The sequence below is a fragment of the Candida dubliniensis genome, chromosome 2 (genome assembly GCF_000026945.1).
Source record: "Candida dubliniensis CD36 chromosome 2, complete sequence".
Lineage (NCBI taxonomy): Eukaryota > Fungi > Ascomycota > Pichiomycetes > Serinales > Debaryomycetaceae > Candida > Candida dubliniensis.
The window spans coordinates 1401320-1421283 of NC_012861.1; the positions used below are offsets into that span (position 1 = coordinate 1401320).

General features: G+C 30.2%; 8 protein-coding genes across 8 annotated transcripts; 3 read left to right on the top strand and 5 right to left on the bottom strand. All coding sequences in view use genetic code 12, as the record gives it.

The window, feature by feature from the left end:
• Positions 1 to 524: 524 nt before the first annotated feature.
• Positions 525 to 1025, bottom strand: CD36_21110 (60S ribosomal protein L11; the record flags this gene model as incomplete). Its single annotated transcript, XM_002418544.1, has 1 exon — positions 525 to 1025. One exon carries the CDS (start codon positions 1023 to 1025, stop codon positions 525 to 527), a length of 501 nt encoding a protein of 166 aa, XP_002418589.1.
• A 789-nt stretch (positions 1026 to 1814) lies between these two features.
• Positions 1815 to 2672, bottom strand: CD36_21120 (macropain subunit, putative; the record flags this gene model as incomplete). The annotated part of the gene is made up of 1 exon (XM_002418545.1): positions 1815 to 2672. One exon carries the CDS (start codon positions 2670 to 2672, stop codon positions 1815 to 1817), a length of 858 nt encoding a protein of 285 aa, XP_002418590.1.
• A 332-nt stretch (positions 2673 to 3004) lies between these two features.
• CD36_21130 (fork head like transcriptional regulator, putative) lies at positions 3005 to 6436 on the bottom strand (the record flags this gene model as incomplete). Its single annotated transcript, XM_002418546.1, has 1 exon — positions 3005 to 6436. One exon carries the CDS (start codon positions 6434 to 6436, stop codon positions 3005 to 3007), a length of 3432 nt encoding a protein of 1143 aa, XP_002418591.1.
• Positions 6437 to 7339: 903 nt separating this feature from the next.
• On the top strand, positions 7340 to 8911 carry CD36_21140 (exo-1,3-beta-glucanase, putative; the record flags this gene model as incomplete). The annotated part of the gene is made up of 1 exon (XM_002418547.1): positions 7340 to 8911. The coding sequence occupies one exon, from the start codon at positions 7340 to 7342 to the stop codon at positions 8909 to 8911; it is 1572 nt and encodes a 523-aa protein (XP_002418592.1).
• A 418-nt stretch (positions 8912 to 9329) lies between these two features.
• On the top strand, positions 9330 to 9941 carry CD36_21150 (conserved hypothetical protein; the record flags this gene model as incomplete). Its single annotated transcript, XM_002418548.1, has 1 exon — positions 9330 to 9941. A coding segment is annotated over one exon (612 nt), but the record flags the coding sequence as incomplete, so codon positions are not given.
• A 2286-nt stretch (positions 9942 to 12227) lies between these two features.
• On the top strand, positions 12228 to 16889 carry CD36_21160 (GDP-GTP exchange factor, putative; the record flags this gene model as incomplete). Its single annotated transcript, XM_002418549.1, has 1 exon — positions 12228 to 16889. One exon carries the CDS (start codon positions 12228 to 12230, stop codon positions 16887 to 16889), a length of 4662 nt encoding a protein of 1553 aa, XP_002418594.1.
• Positions 16890 to 17332: 443 nt separating this feature from the next.
• CD36_21170 (flavodoxin-like reductase, putative) lies at positions 17333 to 17929 on the bottom strand (the record flags this gene model as incomplete). Its single annotated transcript, XM_002418550.1, has 1 exon — positions 17333 to 17929. One exon carries the CDS (start codon positions 17927 to 17929, stop codon positions 17333 to 17335), a length of 597 nt encoding a protein of 198 aa, XP_002418595.1.
• Positions 17930 to 18515: 586 nt separating this feature from the next.
• Positions 18516 to 19913, bottom strand: ScPRB1 (cerevisin precursor, putative; the record flags this gene model as incomplete). Its single annotated transcript, XM_002418551.1, has 1 exon — positions 18516 to 19913. The coding sequence occupies one exon, from the start codon at positions 19911 to 19913 to the stop codon at positions 18516 to 18518; it is 1398 nt and encodes a 465-aa protein (XP_002418596.1).
• Between the last annotated feature and the right edge of the window lie 51 nt (positions 19914 to 19964).

Here is a 19964-nt window from a genome sequence, read left to right on the forward strand (position 1 = left end):
ATTCACTCTTGATTCAAATGTAACCCCGATAAGTGGTCTAATCATTTGGTTCCCCGACTCTTGCAATTATCATATCTTGTGTTGGTTGCGCTTTTTTTAAAAGAATAGTATTTCGTGCTTAATATCTTTAAAAGAAACGTGGTAAATATTTTACTGTAGTTGCTCCACGTGAAATGATCTTGTTAATAAAACTAGCAGACTACACTAAGGGAGTAGTAGACTACTAAATTTCTTTTGAATGTTGCAATGCAAATATGAGTCCACGTAGTTGTTCGAATGTAGTCAAAAACTGGGAGTGAAAAAAACGGGTTGCAAATTTATCTACGTTTCCTCAACCCTACAATGCCAGCAAAAACCCAAATTATACATTTACAAAACATTCAACATCTACCACATCACCCAAAACAAACCCTACCACCACCTCTTACAAAAACGCCAGACAACAATTTTGAAAAAGAAATTAATAAACCAATGACTATTTATATATTTTTATTATTATTATACACCAATTTAATACATTAAATTTATTTTTCCAAAACTTCAGCATCGTATCTGGTCTTGAACCATTGGATGGTATCTTCTTTGTTAGTTTTATGAGAGTTACCAATAGTAGATCTAGCTCTCTTTCTTCTGGTGACTCTAGCACCGGCTCTACCCATAACAACGTAGAAATCCATACCGTAAATACCAATAGATGGATCATATTTGATACCTAAATCAATATGTTCATCAATACCGAAACCAAAGTTACCGGTAGCAGAGAAATTTTTAGATCTTAATTGATATTCTTTAACTTTCAAACCTCTTTCCAAGATTTCTTCAGCTTTTGGACCTCTGACAGTAACATGGACAGCAATTTTTTCATTTCTTCTAATACCGAAAGTTCTGACAGTGTATCTAGCTTTAGATTGAACTGGAGTTTGACCAGATAATTGTTCTAAAACTTTGGAGGCTCTGGTTAATCTATCACCGGATTCACCAACACAAATGTTTAAAACTAATTTTTCAATACGTAATTCACGCATAACATTTTGGGATTTGTCAGACTATTAAAAAAAAAAAAGGTAAGTTAGTATTTTGTTGATATATATGAGATGAAGATTGTCTTATTTTTGTTTTTAATTGGATATCATTAAGTTTAATCATGGGTATTCTATAATATGAGTTGGTATTTTGTATGGCAAATATTCAAATCGTTGACTGTAATTGATAATCGTAATTCTTACATTCATTCATTATAATTCCAACTAGTTGTTGTATTTAATCTTTTCACATTTGACTCAATTAACTCCCAAATCTTGAAAAATCCAGTTATATCCATCTCCCAATCCATTCTGTCTTTTCTCTGTCTCTCTCTTTGTCCACGTCTTCAAACCATATTATTCTTATTATCACATAATTTCCAATTAAAACAAAACATTTTGATCTTTTAAACACTTGGACATACCATCTTTGGCAGTTATTGTATGGATATACTATTGTAAAAAAAGGGAACCTTTTGAAACTTTTCAAAAGAAAGATTTTTTTTGTGTATAGTGTGAAAAAGAGTTTGTTAGTGCGACATAGTTCAGTATGGAGGTAAAGTGTGTGTGAGCAGCACATCGTCTCACTAACAAATTTTCAGTATAAAAATTATATGTGCAGGAGTCTATACATTTCTATCACGTGCGTCCAGTTAGGGCTTCTCAACCCTAATCACGTGACACAATGTATATATTCTCTCTTTACTAACCAACTTTCCCAGTTTATTCTTATCAATGAAATTTATAAATTTTATATTAATTGAGCTTACATTTTCATACAATCAACTTACTCTAACCATCTACATTTACAAATGATTGTTCCTTTTCTTTAACTTCCCAAAAGAGATCACCAACATTGAAATTACCATGATAAGTCCAACCTTGTTCAGTGACATGATATAAATTAACTGAACCACCAGAATAAGCATCTCTATGAGTAGCAGCCAATATGCTTCTTTTACCCAAATATAAAGCATCTTCTACTGATAAATCCCATTTATATTCTGAATCTAAAACCCCATAAGCAAAAGTTTGACCTGATCCAACACAAAACACATCCCCTTTTAATCTTGTACCATCACTATCAACATAATATATAGTAGGACCTTCTTTAGCAGTATGACCACAAATCATAGTCCCCATACTTAAACCCATACCTTTATATTGATACACTAAATTACTTAAAATTTTTGATGCAGCAGCAACAGAAATTCTTTCCTTTTCTCGTAATTCATGTAATCTACATTGAGTACCTAACCAAGTTTCCCAATATTGACAATCAGCAGCTCCACCAGCCATAGTACCCAATAAAAATGGATTAATTCTAATCACTTTATTAACAGTTTGTGAAGCAATCCAATTCCCAGCTGTAGCACGAGAATCAACGGCAACAATAATCCCACCTTGGAAACGAAATGCTAAAGTTGTTGTACCATGAGCAATTTTGATTTTACAATCTGGATTAACTGAATCATCAGTATGAGCTCTTAAAAAATCTGTAGGTTGAGAAATTGGTGGGATAGCAATTGATGGTGATAATTCTAATTGAGGAATATTTGATGGTGATGAAAGTGATTCATGAACGGAATTTATTTCTTTGACAATAACATTTTGATTGGCATGACTATATCTTTGAGCAATACTATTCATTGTAAATATGTGTAAGTGTATATTTGATTGTTATTATAAATTGTATCTTTTTCCTTTTTTAATTCCAATTGAATGATAAATATCTAGATTCAAATGTTGTTTAGATTATGAACTAGTTCTCAGTTAATTATTTATTTGTTGCCACCAAAAAAAAAAAGAATGAAATTGGTGATGTTTGAGTTATACGCATGAAAGTAGTGTCTTCCACACAATATTTACAAACACTGTATCCACGTTACAAACTGAAAGTTATAGAGTAATAGCATAGACTTATATAAATAGTAAAAAATACATACATATACAATATATAATAAATAATTTATTCGCTTTTTTTATTCTGTTTTGGCAATCTTATTAGCTTGATCATTCTCTTCATCTTCAAGTTCTCTTTTATAACTTGGTTTATTGGATAAAAATGTAGGTGGACGAGATAATGAACTACCAGCACCTGGTGGTTTCCCAAATGCTTTAGGACGACCTAATGAATCTGGTTTCAATCCTGGTGGCTTCCCAAACAGTGGTGGTCTTGCCAAAGGAGCTGAAGGCACAGGTACAGTCACTGGTGATACCGGCTTTTGTGGCAGTTGCATAACAGGTGTAACACTAGTAGTTGGTGTTGGTGTACCTAAATTACCAGACCCACTAGTTACTCCTATATTTGGTGATGCAATTGGCCCTGGAAGGTTAACTACCCCACTAACTTGTTGTGGTAATGGAGTTGATATTGGTGGTTTTATAGGAAGTGATTGCACATTACTGGTTTGTGGTGTTGTTGTTTGCGAAGTTGTGGTGGTGAGTTGTGCTGGTCTCATTCCAGGTGTTGCTGGTTGACTTGGTGATTTTGAAGCAATTCCTTCATGTTCTTTAATTGATTTTGTTAATGCAATATCTAAAATTTTACTAACTTTTTCAGGGGCTCTTTCCACCAAAAATACTAATGCATTATCACCGGCTCCTGCTTTAGCACCAATACTATTAACTTGAGCAATAGTGGTAGCAACTGCTTTAGTGATAAGTGATGTTGCCGTTTGAGTGTCATAAGTTAATTTCCTTGCCTTGTATAATGTAAATAATTCCTTTTGTAAATATTCTAATGATTTTTTAGTTTTAGGATCATTCATGGCTGGTAATGAAGGATTTGGAGACAGAGGTGTATTTGTATTCCCTCTTACAGCTGCTAATTGAGCTCTAATAGTGCCTGTTTGAGGTGATGTTCCTCCCACCATTGTTGTTGATCCATATTGACCATTTGATAATGATGATGATGAAGAAGAAGAAGACGGGGAAAATTGGTTGTATTGATTTGGTGGAACTCTAGTGTTAGGATAAGGCAGAGCAAAATTTCTTCCAACAATATTATGAGGTAATGCCTTTTGTGCTTCTAATCTTTGACGTTGTCGGATTTCTTCTTGTCTTAACGCCTCAGCTTTAGCCTTAGCTTTAGCCATTTCTCTTTGTTTAATTCTAATATTTTCACGTTCATTTATATAAAGTTCATCCATGGCATATAACCATTCCGAACCTCTTTTTTGAAGTCGTTTATAAATCTTAGTGAATTTGATACAATGATTAATAGAAAATTGCCAACCATCAGTACAATATTTATAATATGGATATACTTCTTTAATGGCTTCAGTTATTTCATTGATGGTTAATCCATTTCTTGCTGCTTCAGTTTTCAAAACATTAGTAATCATGGTTTGGAAAGCAATATTTGGTTTCGAACGATATGGTTCTGGTATTTCATCAAGAGAATAAACTTTCTTGGATTGTTTCTTGTGATGTTCTTTTTTCAATTTAGGTTTAGGATATTTTGAAGGTTCCTCAATTGTTTTAGGATAGGAAAAAGTAGCAATATATGATGAGTCACTAACGGTGATGGCACGAAGAGGTGGTCGAGATCGTATAGCTGATGGTTCTGCTGTAACTCGTAACACAGGAGCCATCAATTTTGGTGGTGGTGGACGTGGTGGTACTATTTTGCCAATCTTATCTAATCCATTGATACGACTATATATTGATGATGATGCCGGTGGTTGAATTGATGCAGGTTTACCCATAAGTGGTGCTGATCGACGAGGAAATTTCGCCAATGAATTCTTATGTTGTAATTGTTGTAATTGTTTCTTTCGTTTTTCTTCTTCCAATTGTTTCTTTTTAGTTTCTTTTTCTTCTAATAACCCTTGATTAGTATCATTAATAAGAGGTGTCAATTTAGCAATTTCATCATCTAATAAAGTCAAGTTTGAATCTATTGCTTTGATTTCATCATCAATAGCATCATGTTCCATGGATTTCACAAGTCCGTCTATATCTGGTTGATCATTATTGTCATTATTATCGTTGTTGTTCTTATCGTCTTCATCATTATCGCCATCATCAATAGCTGATTCATTAAATTCAGCCAACTTCATTAAACTATCTTCTATTCCACCCAAATTTTCACTATCTTCATCTAATAAACTTTGGATTTGTGCATCTAATAATTCAGAATCCTCTTCATTTATTGCGTCAATCGATGTAACACCTAAATCTTTCAATAATTCGTTAATTTCATCATTGGCTGCTAACGATTTTCTTCTAGCATTTGATAATCGTCTAATTTTTAGTAGAGAATTCCTTCTATTGATTGAATTTTTCCGCGCAGTCGCAGAAGTCGAAGTCGAAGCTGTGGTTGTGGATGTGGTAGTTGATGTAGCTGGAGATGATGATGATTTGGGGGATATAGCAGTGGTAGCGGGTCCTGGTGTAGGTTTTGTTTCCTTTGCAGTATCAGACGCGCTTATAGACTCTTTCTTCACTTTTTTGGAAACCTGGACTTTCTTTTTCGGTGATGATTGAGGACTGGAAGATTTTGAATATAAATTTGATCTTAAATTAATAGCATCAGATGGATTGAATTGTTTTTCTGAAGAATTTTGATTGTTATTTTCTTCATTTGGTTCATTGGAAGGTAGCACAAATTTGAATGGGATATCGCCAATTTGAATTTTATTACCATCTGTCAAAGGGATTGTTAAACCTTTTTCAACAAAAACATTATCAACAAAGGCACCATTTCTACCTAATATTGAGATTTCAAATCTTTGAGTTCCAAAATTATAGAATATTTTTGCATGTCGTCTAGAAATGGCTTTTTTAGAAGATAAATGAACATCGACATTTTGTTGTAATGTTTCATCATTTGATTTTCTTCCTAATACTACTTGCAAAGTTTGAACGAAAAATGTGAAATTTTCAAAATCTAATCTTGCATAAGCTGAAATTCTTGAATTAGTGTTATCATCTTCTGATGGTTCTAACAGTTTGGAATCTGATGTCACAGGAACAAAAGTTGATTTCCGCCTTAGTTCTTTTTGGGTTGTAGGGGTTGATTTCCCATCATTTGGAATGAGTTTAGGAGATACAGAATTGCTATTGGAAGTTGATTCTTCGTTTGAAGTAGTGGATTTGTGTTTCGGCACTGCTTTAGGATCATCTTCATGTAACTCTTGAGTACTTATTGGTTTGTTGCTCTTGTTGTTGTTGTTGTTGTTGTTGTTGTTGTTGTTGTTGTTGTTGTTGTTGTTGTTGTTATCTGGAAGAACCGTAGTAGTTGCAGTATCAAAAAGTTGATTAATTTCATCAGTGTCATGAGTCAAATTGGCAACTTCAACATCAGGGATTTGGGTATTTGATGTTACTAGTGATAAATCATTATCTTTAGATTGTAGAGAATCCATAAGATTTTGGGTCATATGATCATCACCATCTATATGACTCATGGTTATTTATAATAATATAATCAGTTTATATTAAAAAGAATTTCCTTTTGTTTATAGTTTGTGTGATAATGGTATTTAAAGGAAAATTAATCAAATATTCATTCAAAAAAAAAAAACAAAGAAAATGTTGTTGGTGAAAATGTAGGTAAAATTCTATAAGATATAAAGAATTGAATAAATGATATCTAGTAAAGGAGGAAGATGGGTGTATCTCTCTTATTGATTAATGTTATGTATAGGAATGAATATAACTGGAAGGGAGATGAGATTTGTTTGATTAAATTAGTTTCACTCGTTTTTTTCGTTTGAATTGAATTGAATTGGAATTGAATTGTTGTGATTTCATTTTAAAGAAGAGAAAGACAGAACTATTTTTTTTTTTTTTTTACTTGGGCACACACACACACACCATACCCACACACCCACACATACCCACACAAACCCACTAACAATAGATATAATATAGAAGATATATTATCTCTAACAACAAACCCCTAAGAAAAGAAGACATCCCTTTCCTCATATTTGACTTATTACTTGAGATATGGAAATATCAAGATTAAAGATATTTCTTAATAGTTTCCTCAAATGTAATTAAAGAAAATTTGAATTTTTCATTTGTGTACCCCTCCAAAAAATATTGATTGTTTGTTTGTTTGTTTGTTTGTTGTTGCTGCAAAAAAAAAAAAAAACTGAAAACTGAATAAACAATATTCAAAATTAAAGAAACCACAATAAACAACCAATTATAAAGATTAACAGATACCCAATTTAAATATACTTTTTATTTCAAATAACAGTGCTTCCTCAAAACTGCACTTTTTTTTTATATTAATAAAAACTAATAGAATAGAGTATTTTCATCATCACCAACTTCCGATAATATAATTGATAAACTAAAAGATGTTCAGATCTTTTACATCTACATCTGTATCTTTACCTTTATTAGTATTAATTTTAATGTTATACTTTCTTCAAATATCTGATACCAGATTCAATGATAAAAATGAATATTTGAATAATAACCCGGTATTATTTGAAAACATGATTAATCATCTGTATCAAACCATGCCATCAGTTTATAATGATAAACTTGAAAAAATATATGGAGTTAGTTTAGGAGGTTGGTTAGTAACTGAACCTTGGATAACTCCATCACTTTATGAAAATGTTGAACGTGATTATTCAAAACCTATTCCAATTGATGAATATACTTTAACTTCATCATTAGGTAATATTAATGGTTCAAATTATTTACAAAATCATTGGTCAAAATTTTATAATGAATTAGATTTTAAACAAATTTCTCAATTAAAATTAAATTTAATTAGAATACCAATTGGATATTGGGCATTTGAATTATTACCTAATGATCCTTATATTCAAGGTCAAGAAAAATATTTAGATTTAGCCATTGATTGGGCTAATAAATATAATTTATTAATTCAAATTGGATTACATGGATTACCAGGATCACAAAATGGTTTTGATAATTCTGGTTTATATACTGAAACTCCCACTTGGTTAGAAAATGAAATTAATATGAATTTAACTTATCGATTAGTTGATTATATTTTAAATAAATATGGTAATAATTCAATTATCCATTCTATTCAATTAGTTAATGAACCATTAGGAATTTTATTAAATAAAGAAAAATTACTGAAATTTTATATTTATTGTCTTGAAACAGCATTTAAAAAAAATATAAAAGCAAAATTAGTATTTCATGATGCATTTTTAAATATTGAATCTTGGAAAGATTTCCCAGGAGAATATATTTTAGATCATCATTTATATGAGGTATTTTCTGATTGGCAAATAAATTTAAATTTACAACAACATTTACAAAGTATTAAAAATCAAGGTGAAAGTATTAATAAATCTGGTCATCGTAGTATAGTAGGGGAATTTTCTGGTGCTCTTACAGATTGTACTAAATATTTAAATGGAGTTGGTAAAGGTTCAAGATGGGATGGTAGTTTTGAAAAAAATCAACCATCACAATTAAACCGGAATGAAACTTGTCAAGGTCATGATGATCCAAATAATTTAATGTATAAATTTGATACAATGATATTTTTAAAAGAACAATTTTATACTTTTGAAGAAAAAGGTAACGGATGGATTTTTTGGTGTTGGAAAACTGAATCAACATTGGATTGGGATATGAAAAGATTGAATGAATTGAAAATGTTACCTAATCCATTATTTCAATATAAATCTACAAATGATGATAAACAATCACAATCACCAGAAGAAGAGGATGGGTTTGGTTTACTGAATATCGATTTTCAAGAAACTTTACCAAAATATGTTGGTGAACAAGAATCGATAGAACAAAAGTTTGATTATAGTACTAATACTAATACTACTACTGGTTCTAGTTCAAAGAAAAACAATTGTTCAATTATAAATTTTGGAAGTAATTTTTTATGGCAGTTTATATTTATATATTTTTTGTTAATTTTTTAGCTGAAAAAAGAAAGAAAAGGAAAAGAAAAGAAAAACAAAAGAAAAGAAACAATCCAATATTCTAAATACAATTGAATAATTCTCATTGTAGAATGAGATTATAACACATATAAATACTCATTCAAAGTTGAATGTTGTTATAATGGGTGCAAATGCAAAAATCTGTTTATATTATATATTATATGGGATTATTAGTGTCTGGCTAACAATCACGTGCACACACCATATTACAAAAAAATAATACATCCCAAAGGGAAAAAAAAAAAAAAAAAAAAATTAATATCATCGCAAGATCCACTCATTCTATTTATCTATCTATTTCTAACACCTACAATACACTCACAATGGTATGTAATACGAACTATCTATTATTCTATTAACTAATTATAAATTAATAGTTATACTAACTTTTTAATGACAGGCAGGTATTAAAAAGAAAAGTTCATTAAGAGACAAATCTTCTAAACGATCACAATCAGATAGAATATCCCAATTTAAACAAGAAATAGCCAATGACAACAATGACAATAACACTACTAACACATCAGAAATATCATCATCATATCATGAAAATCCTTTTTTAAAATTAGCTAAAAGTACTAAAAAAGAAAAACAACAAGTGAAATCTGATAAATTTGTTAATAAATTAATTGATGATTCAATTAAAATCAGTAAATCATCATTAAGAAGAAGGAAAAGAAAAGCTCGAGAACAATTAAAACCAAAATTAGATGATTTATTAACTAATCTACCTTTAACAACAAATAATAATTCAATACAACAACAAATTAATCAATCAAGAGAAGGAGAAAAAATTGATAATTCCATATTTATTAATAAAAAAATCAATAAAAATCATATTCCTAATCCTACAAAAGCTAGTGGTATTAAACAAATTATGAAACAAGAAAGTATAATTTTCCAAAATGCTTTAAAAATTAGAGATTCTAATTTTTCATCTTTAAAGAATATGATTCAACAAAATTTACAAAATAATAATAATAATAATAATAATAATAATCACCAATAGATATTTTAAATCAATGCAAAGAATTATTTAATCAAAGATAAAGAATGAAATCAGGAGTCTTAAAAAAAAAAAAGAAGCCGAATAAAGAATAGATTTCACATTTGATGTTGGAGTAATTTTTTGTGGGGGAGTGGTTAATTATCACAACATATACATTGAATTGATAGAACCGTTTGTATAGTCCATAATGATAATATGTATAGAATGGATATTGTAATATATAGATAAAGAAATCCAGGTGTTTGCAACTAACCCAGTTTGGATCAATTGATTAATCTTCGGCCGAGAATTATGTGTGAGAGAGATTAAGCCGAGAGACAAAGAAATAATAAAAAAAAAAGTAGTGTTAATTACAACAGAAAATTATATGTATGTATGTATGTATGTCGTAGTCAGTCAGTTCGTTAGTTAGTTAGTTAGTTAGTTAGTAATCTTATTTAGGTAATTGTCTTTCCCAAAACAGATATAGCCACAGAAATGATTGAATTGAAAGAACTAAAAAAAAAAAAAAAAATGAAAAAATTCCAAACTCCCCACTAAAACTCAACTCTTTCAATGTATTCAATTAATACAGTAGTAGTCCCTGAATCAGATCAAGAAGAAAAACGAAGGGGAACAGTCAAGAGCGTAAAAAAACCGATTAAATCACACACACAAAGTTGTATTAACTTTTGATTGGTTGAGGGAGCTCTTTCTTTCTTTCTCTGTTATTCTTCCACTTTTAAAATGGTCAAACGGAACATTATGCATTTGATAAATAAGATTTACAAATTACACATAATAATTAACTTGCATTAAGATATGGTGGTACGTAGGTAGCTTATTTATATTCTTTTGAACGCCTTCACAAGAATTTAATCCGATTACATTATTATTATTGTTGTTATTGCGCTCGTCAAAAATTGTTTAAAAAATGTGTAAATAATTATAATAATAGTCAATCAACAATATTTCAACCTCTTCGAACAACAAAAATCTATTCTCCAGAAATTAAACTACAACAACAAAGATATATTTATCATACTCAATTGAGTTTATTAGCCTCGTCATTTCCTAAATATTAATGTGTAATTAGTTTAAACTGTGGATATATATAATTGAGGAAGACTCGAATCAACACATGGCTTAAGGATAAGTGTTTAAAGAATATGGCACAATTAATTGAAAAAAAAAAAGAAGAATGTTAGAAAAGAAAGGACGACATTATTCCCACACATACACACACTAACAAATGTCGTTAATTTATTTGCAATTAAATTTTTTTCTTTTCGCGTCTCACCCGGGCGACATTTTTTTTTTTTTTTTTTTTTCCTTCTTTGTTTACATTTTCACATTTTCATATTTTAATTTTGTGTTCAATTAATCATGTCAATAATAATCTTGCTTGCTTACACTTCTTCTTCTTCTTCTTCTGCTTCCTCTCATTAATATACATTATACAGTCTGTATCATTCTTCAAATTAGTTGTAGAATTCACTAAAAATCGCATTAGTTAATTCCTATAGTTACTATTATAACACAAATCTGATAAGATCGTAGTAGTAATGTTACCACCAATGAATCTATAATACTCTGAAGTGCCCTTTACCCCCCAATCACATCCTATCATCTATATGAGACGATGAAAGAGTTGAACTATCAATTTCAATTAACTAAGTCATTAATTGTTACTCTAGGAACAGTAAAAAAATTAACGAGTACAACTAACTAAAAACCAGGAGAGTGATTCCATATCATATTCTTCAACCCAAAAAGAAAGAAAGAGAGAGAGAGAGAGAGACAGGAAGAAAGAATATTCCGTTGAATATTTCATTTCAACTCCAAAGCCAATTAGAAAAGAGATACTCTGTGTGTGTTGTGTGTGTAATTTAATTTTAGTGTAACAATGTACAAACCATCAACAAACAATAAACAAAACAAAAACAACAACTATTACAAAAAACGAAGAACGAAAAAAAAAAAAAAAGAAAAAAACCTCAAAAAATTTTTCTTACTTTTTTAAATATTTCTATATTTCTATATTATTATTATTGAAATAGTATCCAACTATCTGTGTCTCACTCTGTGTGTGTGTGTGTGTTTCTTCCTTCCCTTCATCGTTGTTGTTACAATTAACTTGTTTATATTTTTGATCATTTAATTCTTATTCATCAAACTAATTTCCAATTAATAGTTGTTTTTTGTTTTGTTTATATCTTAATCCCATCAATTTAATTTTATTCATTATCAATTGATTTTTTGTATTATAACCAACAACTTTTAGTTCTTCCCACCCTTCCACATTCAATGACTCAAGATAATCTAGAACCAACCAATCTCACTGGTGATATTGGTAACAACAAAGAAGAACCAAACAATCTTGAACTGCCATCATCAGGACAAGACATCAAACACGACAACCAAATACAAGATAATATTCAAGAAAACCTACAGTCTGAATCTATTTTTAAAACTCCAGAACAAGTAGAAACTCATGACATACTTTCGACATTAGCATCAACTTGTTATAATGAACATAATCTTCAGGAACATCAACTTCATCAACAAATTAATATTCACCCGGATTTTTATTATAATAAACATAATGAATCCATATTTGACGATGAAAGAATATTCCCCTGTTTACCTACCACCAATGATAATGAAGATTTAGTAAAATATGATGAATTCAATCCCGAATTAATTAATCATGCCACCATAAAGGCTCTTGTTATTCAAATGACTTCACCTGAGATTATTGATTATAGTTTAATCTGTGATTTTTTCCTTACTTACCGAATGTTTAGTAATAGTAATGAAATTATGAATCTATTACTTACAAGATTAATTTGGGCTTTACAATATATCAATTCTGTGAGTGAAGATAATATAAAAATTGGGAAATTAGTATTGGTAAGAACATTTGTTGTTTTAAGACATTGGATTATTAATTATTTTGTTGATGATTTTAATAATAATAATGAATTATGTGATTATTTTACCAATACCATAAATAAAATCACTTTAGAATCTAATTTAATTTCTCAACAAGAATCAACCCCAAAAACAGAATCACCAAACCACCATCATAACTTATTTACTATGAAAATTCTTGGAGATTTGAAAATCCATTGGTTAAAAATCATTAATGAGTTTTGGCTCTTGGATCTTGATATACATTCCATGTTGACTAATAATAGTGCATACAGTTATACTTTACCTTTAACATCGACTTTAAATAATATTAAAAAATTATCCAAATCAAATACTGAAGCATCAATTCGATCAAATCCATCATATCGTCGATCAGCCATGCTTTCTTTATATGACCAAAAGATACAACACAAAATGTTGATATTTGACGATACCAGTAGTAATTCTCAAGAAAACCCCCAATTTTCAATCAATAATTTACTTTTACATCATCATTCATCAAGAGTTTCTATTAATAATAAAATCAAGGCAATACAACAACAAAAGAAATTACTTAAATCACCAACATTTTCAAGTTCATTTAATGTACCAAAATCTCCTTTAATGTCGAATGCCAATCTTGCAAATATTCCTAGTCCTACAACTCCAACAAAGTTGCGTCTGAAATCAAATAAACGTGCATTAATGCAATCTAAAAGACATAATCATATGAATATCAAAGATTCATCACTTGATTTGAAAAAAACAACCACTATTCTGAAAGTTTTTGATGGAACAGGAACAGTAGCAGTAGCAGTAGCAGAAGAAGAACAAGAACAAGAGGGGGAAACAAAAGAAAATGATGAATTGGAAGAGGACAATTTTGATGTTGATGACGTAAACGATAAATCTCCAGAATCACAATTTTCAGAATCAAAAAGATATAGTCAAGTTGGTTTTTCTACTAATGGGAATATTAAATTACCAACTTCCAAAGTAACAGTGATTGTGCCACCAACCCCTGTGAAGAAAATGGAAGGACCATTAATTGATGATATTCAATCATCTATGACACCACCAAAAATGTATCATCCTCAATTTCAACCACCATCATCGAGTAATTCTATTAGAACTGAAAATGAAGATTTAAATAGAAGAGGGTCCATTAGAAAATTAATGGATAATTGGAAAAAATCATTGATTGTTCATAAAGCAGCATCTGCATCTTCATCATCAGAAATGCCAATTAATAGAACCATGTCAACCAAACCATCTACTGAAGATCTTGATAGACTAATAAATAATGCCATGAATGTAATGAATGAAAAAACAATAATTGGCAAACGAGTAGATGTTTTAAGTGCAAGAATAATTGATGAATTGGAATATTTGATTCGATATTATATTAGTAGTGAATCAAGTAGTGTTATTCATGAGATGAATTATCAAGATACCAATAACAACGATGATGATGATGATGAAATAGCAAATGCTAGACAAGATAGGCCAGATCGAATGGGAATGGGAATAGATAGAGGTGATAAAAGTGAAGTTGATTTACAACCTATAGAAGTTTCTCCTACAAGAGGAGTAGATGAAACTGAAATGGATATTAATGATTTATCAGATTTGAATATTGTTAAAATTGATAATCTTGTTAATGATACTGATAATAGTCATTCAGTCAAAGTTCCAAGAAATATTTCTACAAGTTATTTACTTGATGAAATTGAAATTGAAAATGAAAATGAAAATTCAAAAGAATCTTCATTTCAAAGTCCTACAAGTATTAATTGGAATGACGAAGAGAATATTAATTTAGATGGATCAATTGAAAAAACTCCATTAGAAGAAGAATTTGAAGGATTTGATTTTCTGCATGAAACCAACACCAATACTACCAACTATAGCAATGATAAAAAACAACTTCAACTGCAACAGGGGGATTATTCTGAACCTAATTTCAGTTTCCAACAATCCCATAATAGATTACATGAAACGTCATCTATTTCTACTCCTAGTAATATTACTCAATATGATGCTGAAATTGAAGAATTAGGTATAGCCATGAGTCCACAACTGGTAAAACCGAAAAGAATAAGTTTTTGTGAAAATGCCAACATTAGTAATGGATTCAATAATAATAACAACAATAAACGACTTTCTATTTGGTCGAAAAATTCTAATGGATCAGCATTTAAACGAGATTCAATAAAATCATACGTTAGTTATGATTCAGCATTTTCTGTTTTCAATGAATCAAATTCTTTTAAAGTTGAAAATACCGAATATAATGGATTGAAAAAGAAAACTGGGTTTAATAATCTTCGTTCAGTAGTAGCTAATGGAGGAGGAGGAGGAGGCGATGGTGCAGGTGATGTTACTAGTTTAGAAAATGCTGTTAGAGTTGTTAGTTCCAGTCATTTATCTCGTCATAGTTCTTCTAGAGGATCAAGGAAAAGTGTTAGATTCAGTACTTTATGTGCATTAACTGAATTACCATTTCATGAACATATTGCCATTGTTGATGGTGTTACTAATTGTAATCATTCAAAACTGTCATCAGGAGATGGAGGTAATAGTTCGATTTTTTCATTAGCTTTGAAAAGTCGGAAAAGTTCAGTTAGAACTGTTAATAAAGAATCAACTCAATCAACAGCATTTACTAGTTCTAGTAATAATTCAGTGGCTATACCTGGTATAAGTAGTTATGCATTAAAAGAATTAGCTGCCATTCCTGATGAAACCATGCTTTCTACTGAAGACCCCATTCAATATGCATTACATAAATTGGAAGGAAAATCATCATCTAAACTGACTTTAAAAAGAAAAGATGAAGATGAAGAAAATGAGCATGAATATGTGGAACCACAAATTGATGATACTGAAGATATTTTAAATGAAATTAATAATGCAAATACTGAAGATGCAATTGGACTTAGTACCACAAGTATTGAAATATCTCAAATTGATGCCCCATTAACACCAATCAAAATGAGTCGTAGAAATTCAAGTTCAGATGTGACGGAATCTGATCCTATAACTTCAACTCCACGTAATAGTCAACAGTACCAACAACAACAACAACAACAGCAACAACCAAAGCAAAATCACAATGGAAGTAATATTATGGATACATTTGATTTCCAACAACCAACAAGAAATATTGATTCTACTCCACCTGAATATCAATCACCGAAAATCATTTTGGACAATTATGCTCCTTCGAGTGATTTATTATCAGTACTGAATGTTATGTTTAATGATGCTCATATATCATTTGTTTTATCGTATGATTCACGGTCATTAGCTGATCATTTCACCATGATTGAGAAAGATATGTTACAAGAAATTGATTGGAAAGATTTAATTGAATTAAAATGGAATAAAGAATTAACTCCTGTGAATAGTTGGTTAGAAATTATTGTTAATGATGATTATTATATACAAAACAAAGGAGTTAATTTAGTAATTGCAAGATTTAATTTAATGGTAAATTGGATAATTTCGGAAATTTTATTAACTCAATCACCAAAAGAAAGAATTCATTTAATATCAAGATTTATTCATATTGCTCAACATTGTTTAGAATTACAAAATTTTGCTACATTAATGCAAATTATACTTGCTTTAACTTCTCAAAGAATTCAAAAATTAAAACAAACTTGGAAAGATTTAATTCCTGGTGATATTTTATTATTAAAAAATCTTGAAGAATTAGCTTCACCTTTAAAAAATTTTTTAAATATTAGATTAACTATAAATCAAATTAAACCATCTAAAGGTTGTATACCATTTGTTGGATTATATTTAAGTGATTTAACTTTTAATGCTGAAAGAGTAAGTATAATTAAAGAAAATAATGAATTAGAAACTTTAATTAATTTTGCTAAATTTAGAACTTCAGTTCATATTGTTAAATCATTATCTCAATGTATTGAATGGTCAAGTAATTATCAATTTAATGTTCAACCAGATTTATTATCAAAATGTCTTTATATTAAAAGTTTGGACGAAGATGAAATGAAATATTGTATTCAATGTAATCAAAAATAAAGCTACCACTGCTAATACTGCTACCCACACTGCAATTAATAATAATAATAATAATACATAAATCTAATACCAGCAGTACAACAACAACTAATAATATTAATGGAATGATTTTTTCTTTCTTTTTTTTTTTTGATGTCGTTTATAATTATATATATACCATTTAATATTTTTTTTATAATGTAATACGTTAATTGTTTTTATGTATTTGCAAGTATCAACAGGTTTTTTTGTGACTGGTTGGTCGGTTGCAACAACGAGATTGCAGCAAAACCAATAGTCTTGATGATGACCATGAGGAAACTATTGAGCTGTCTAAAAAAATACCAGACTTTTTATTCGTTAAGCTTAAACATATACAAAAAAAAAAAACTAAGCTACTCTGATTATAGATATATATATATATATATATATACCAATCATAACTTCATACCTCCTTCCCTTGTTCATTTGAAAACAGTTTTAAAAAAATCTTCACCTTGTTGTTTAGCAATAGCTTTTTCTAAATCAGTAACTTTTCTTGATCCATTACCTGAAGCAAAAGTACCAGCTCCCCATGGAGAACCACCATGAACTTCTTCTAAATCAGTCATACCAGGATATCCATAACCAAATGGTACATAAATAATTCCATGATGAGCTAAAGTACTTAAACTATTAATAATTGTAGTTTCTTGTCCACCTCCTGGAGTACCAGTAGAAACGAAAACTCCAGCATATTTACCTCTTAAAGCATTTTTAGCCCATAAACCTCCAGTTCTATCCCAAAATGCTTTAATTTGTGCTGGGAAATTACCAAATCTTGTTGGAATACCAAATAAAAATGCATCATATTGAGTTAAAGTTTCATGAGTAGCAATTGGAATATCTGGTTTAGCAGGTGCATGCATTTTAGCTAATATATCATCAGATAATGTTTCAGCAACTTGATAAATATCAGCACTACCTCCAGCAGCTTCAATCCCAGCTTTTTCTGCTAAAGCTAAATCATAAACATGATGATATAATGAATAAATAATAATTGCTACTTTTCCTTGTGCCATTTGTGCTAGTTGTTCTTGTTAATTAAATTGAATATAAATCAAGAAAGAAAAAGTTTGGAATATATCTGCAACTATTTATAGTTTGTTCAAATTTTTTTGGTAGGGGGGGGGAACAAGGGGAGGAATTTCAATTGGAATTCAACTGTATTAGGATTTTGGCAACCATTGCATGTCCGTCTGTGTCTGTTGTGTGTATAGGTTCTCTTTTGATTGCTATTATTATTAATTTTCTTGTAATGGTCGATTCGTCTACCCCTAAAAAAAAAGAGTTGTGCACACAACGGGTCCCAAACTAAAAAGGTCTCATTTTAGTAATAATTAGATAATTACATACTTTTTGGTAAAGGAAAGGCTTTCTTTAGTAAATTCACTTGAAAAGGAGAAAGGAAGAGGAGAAAGCATTGTCGATTAGTAGAGTTCAAAAAAAAACTGTAATTTATCATAACCCAAGAGGTATTGAAATTTAGATGAGTTTACCACATCAACATCACCCCTTCTTAAATATAACTCATACAATTAACAAAACACAAATCTAATTCTCCCCTTTTTTATACTGATTATATACGCCTATTTATTATTTTTCTATTTATAAACTCCAGAACTCGGTTAAGTTACCACCAGCACCATTGAATGCTAAAATATTTGGACTAACAGAATCCAATCCAGTCAATACTCCTTTAGTACCATATTTGATCAATCTATTCTTCAAATCAGCTGGTTCAATAGCTTGAGTATAGAATTCTGAAGTAATATCTGGTTGTAACGATAAATAATAAGACAATAATCCAGCAATATGTGGAGAAGCCATCGACGTTCCTGACATAACAGTGGTGTCGGACCAAATAAAAGTAGACTCAATGTCTTCACCAGGAGCAAATAAATCAACACAACTACCCCAGTTGGAAAAACTAGCTTTTTCATCACGAATATTTGTTGCTCCAATAGTGATCGGACCACTTGCTCTTGCTGGTGAATATTGACAAGCATCGGCATTGTCATTACCAGCAGCAACAGAAATATGCAATCCAGCTTTAGTACCAGCATTAACCGCCAAATCTAAAGCATCAGAAATACCACCACCAATTGACATATTGACTGTAGAACCTTTAAAACCTTTCTTCTTTGCTCTCACATCTTCTTGATGCAGTTTGACAACAAATTCAATTCCTTTAATAATGTCAGATGTCGATCCAGCACCCAACATGTTCATCACACCAACAGCTACAAGGTTGACATTTTTAGCAATACCATATGTTTTAGAACCAATTGTACCAGCACAATGAGTACCATGACCATTGTAATCTTGCTTAATATTAGGGAAAGCTATTGAAGCACCCCATTGGGCTCTATCTTCGAAATCAGGATGACCAACTTTAATACCAGTATCAATGACATACGCAGTGACTCCCCTGCCTCCATCATTATCAAACAAATATTTCCCATCATCAATATTTTCACGATGACTAATACGTGAGATACCCCAGGTAGCATCTTTTTGGATATCAAACTCAACAGTATGGAAAATAGAATCTCTTTCAACAAAAGCCACTTCCGGCAATTCCAAAATCTTGTTAATCAAATCTTCAGTGAAAAACCCAGTATAACCTTTAACAAAATTATCAATTTGAAAAAATTCCAAAGGTTTTTTGTTGACCTCCAGTTTGCAACTGGAAATAGAAACATGTTCCTTTTGAACCCAATCTTGGTGTTGCAAAAACTGCGCTTGAGATAAATCATCTTTCAAAACAACAATATAATGATTTGGAATTATTTTATTCAAGGGATTAGAAAGAATACTAGGTTTAGTATTTTGTTCTTTGTCATGTGAAGGTAAATGCTGATCTTGATTGATCAATGGCGCTTGTGGATGGTGTGGGATCAAAATTTGATTAAAACTGCTAAAGAATGAAGTGATATCTGGAATCACTAAAGCAACAGCTGTAGAAGCCACTGCAGTAAACGAAATAATATTATTTACCCTCATCGTTTGATTAGAATAAACTAAGATAAAGAGAATGAAGAAGAAGAAGAAGTT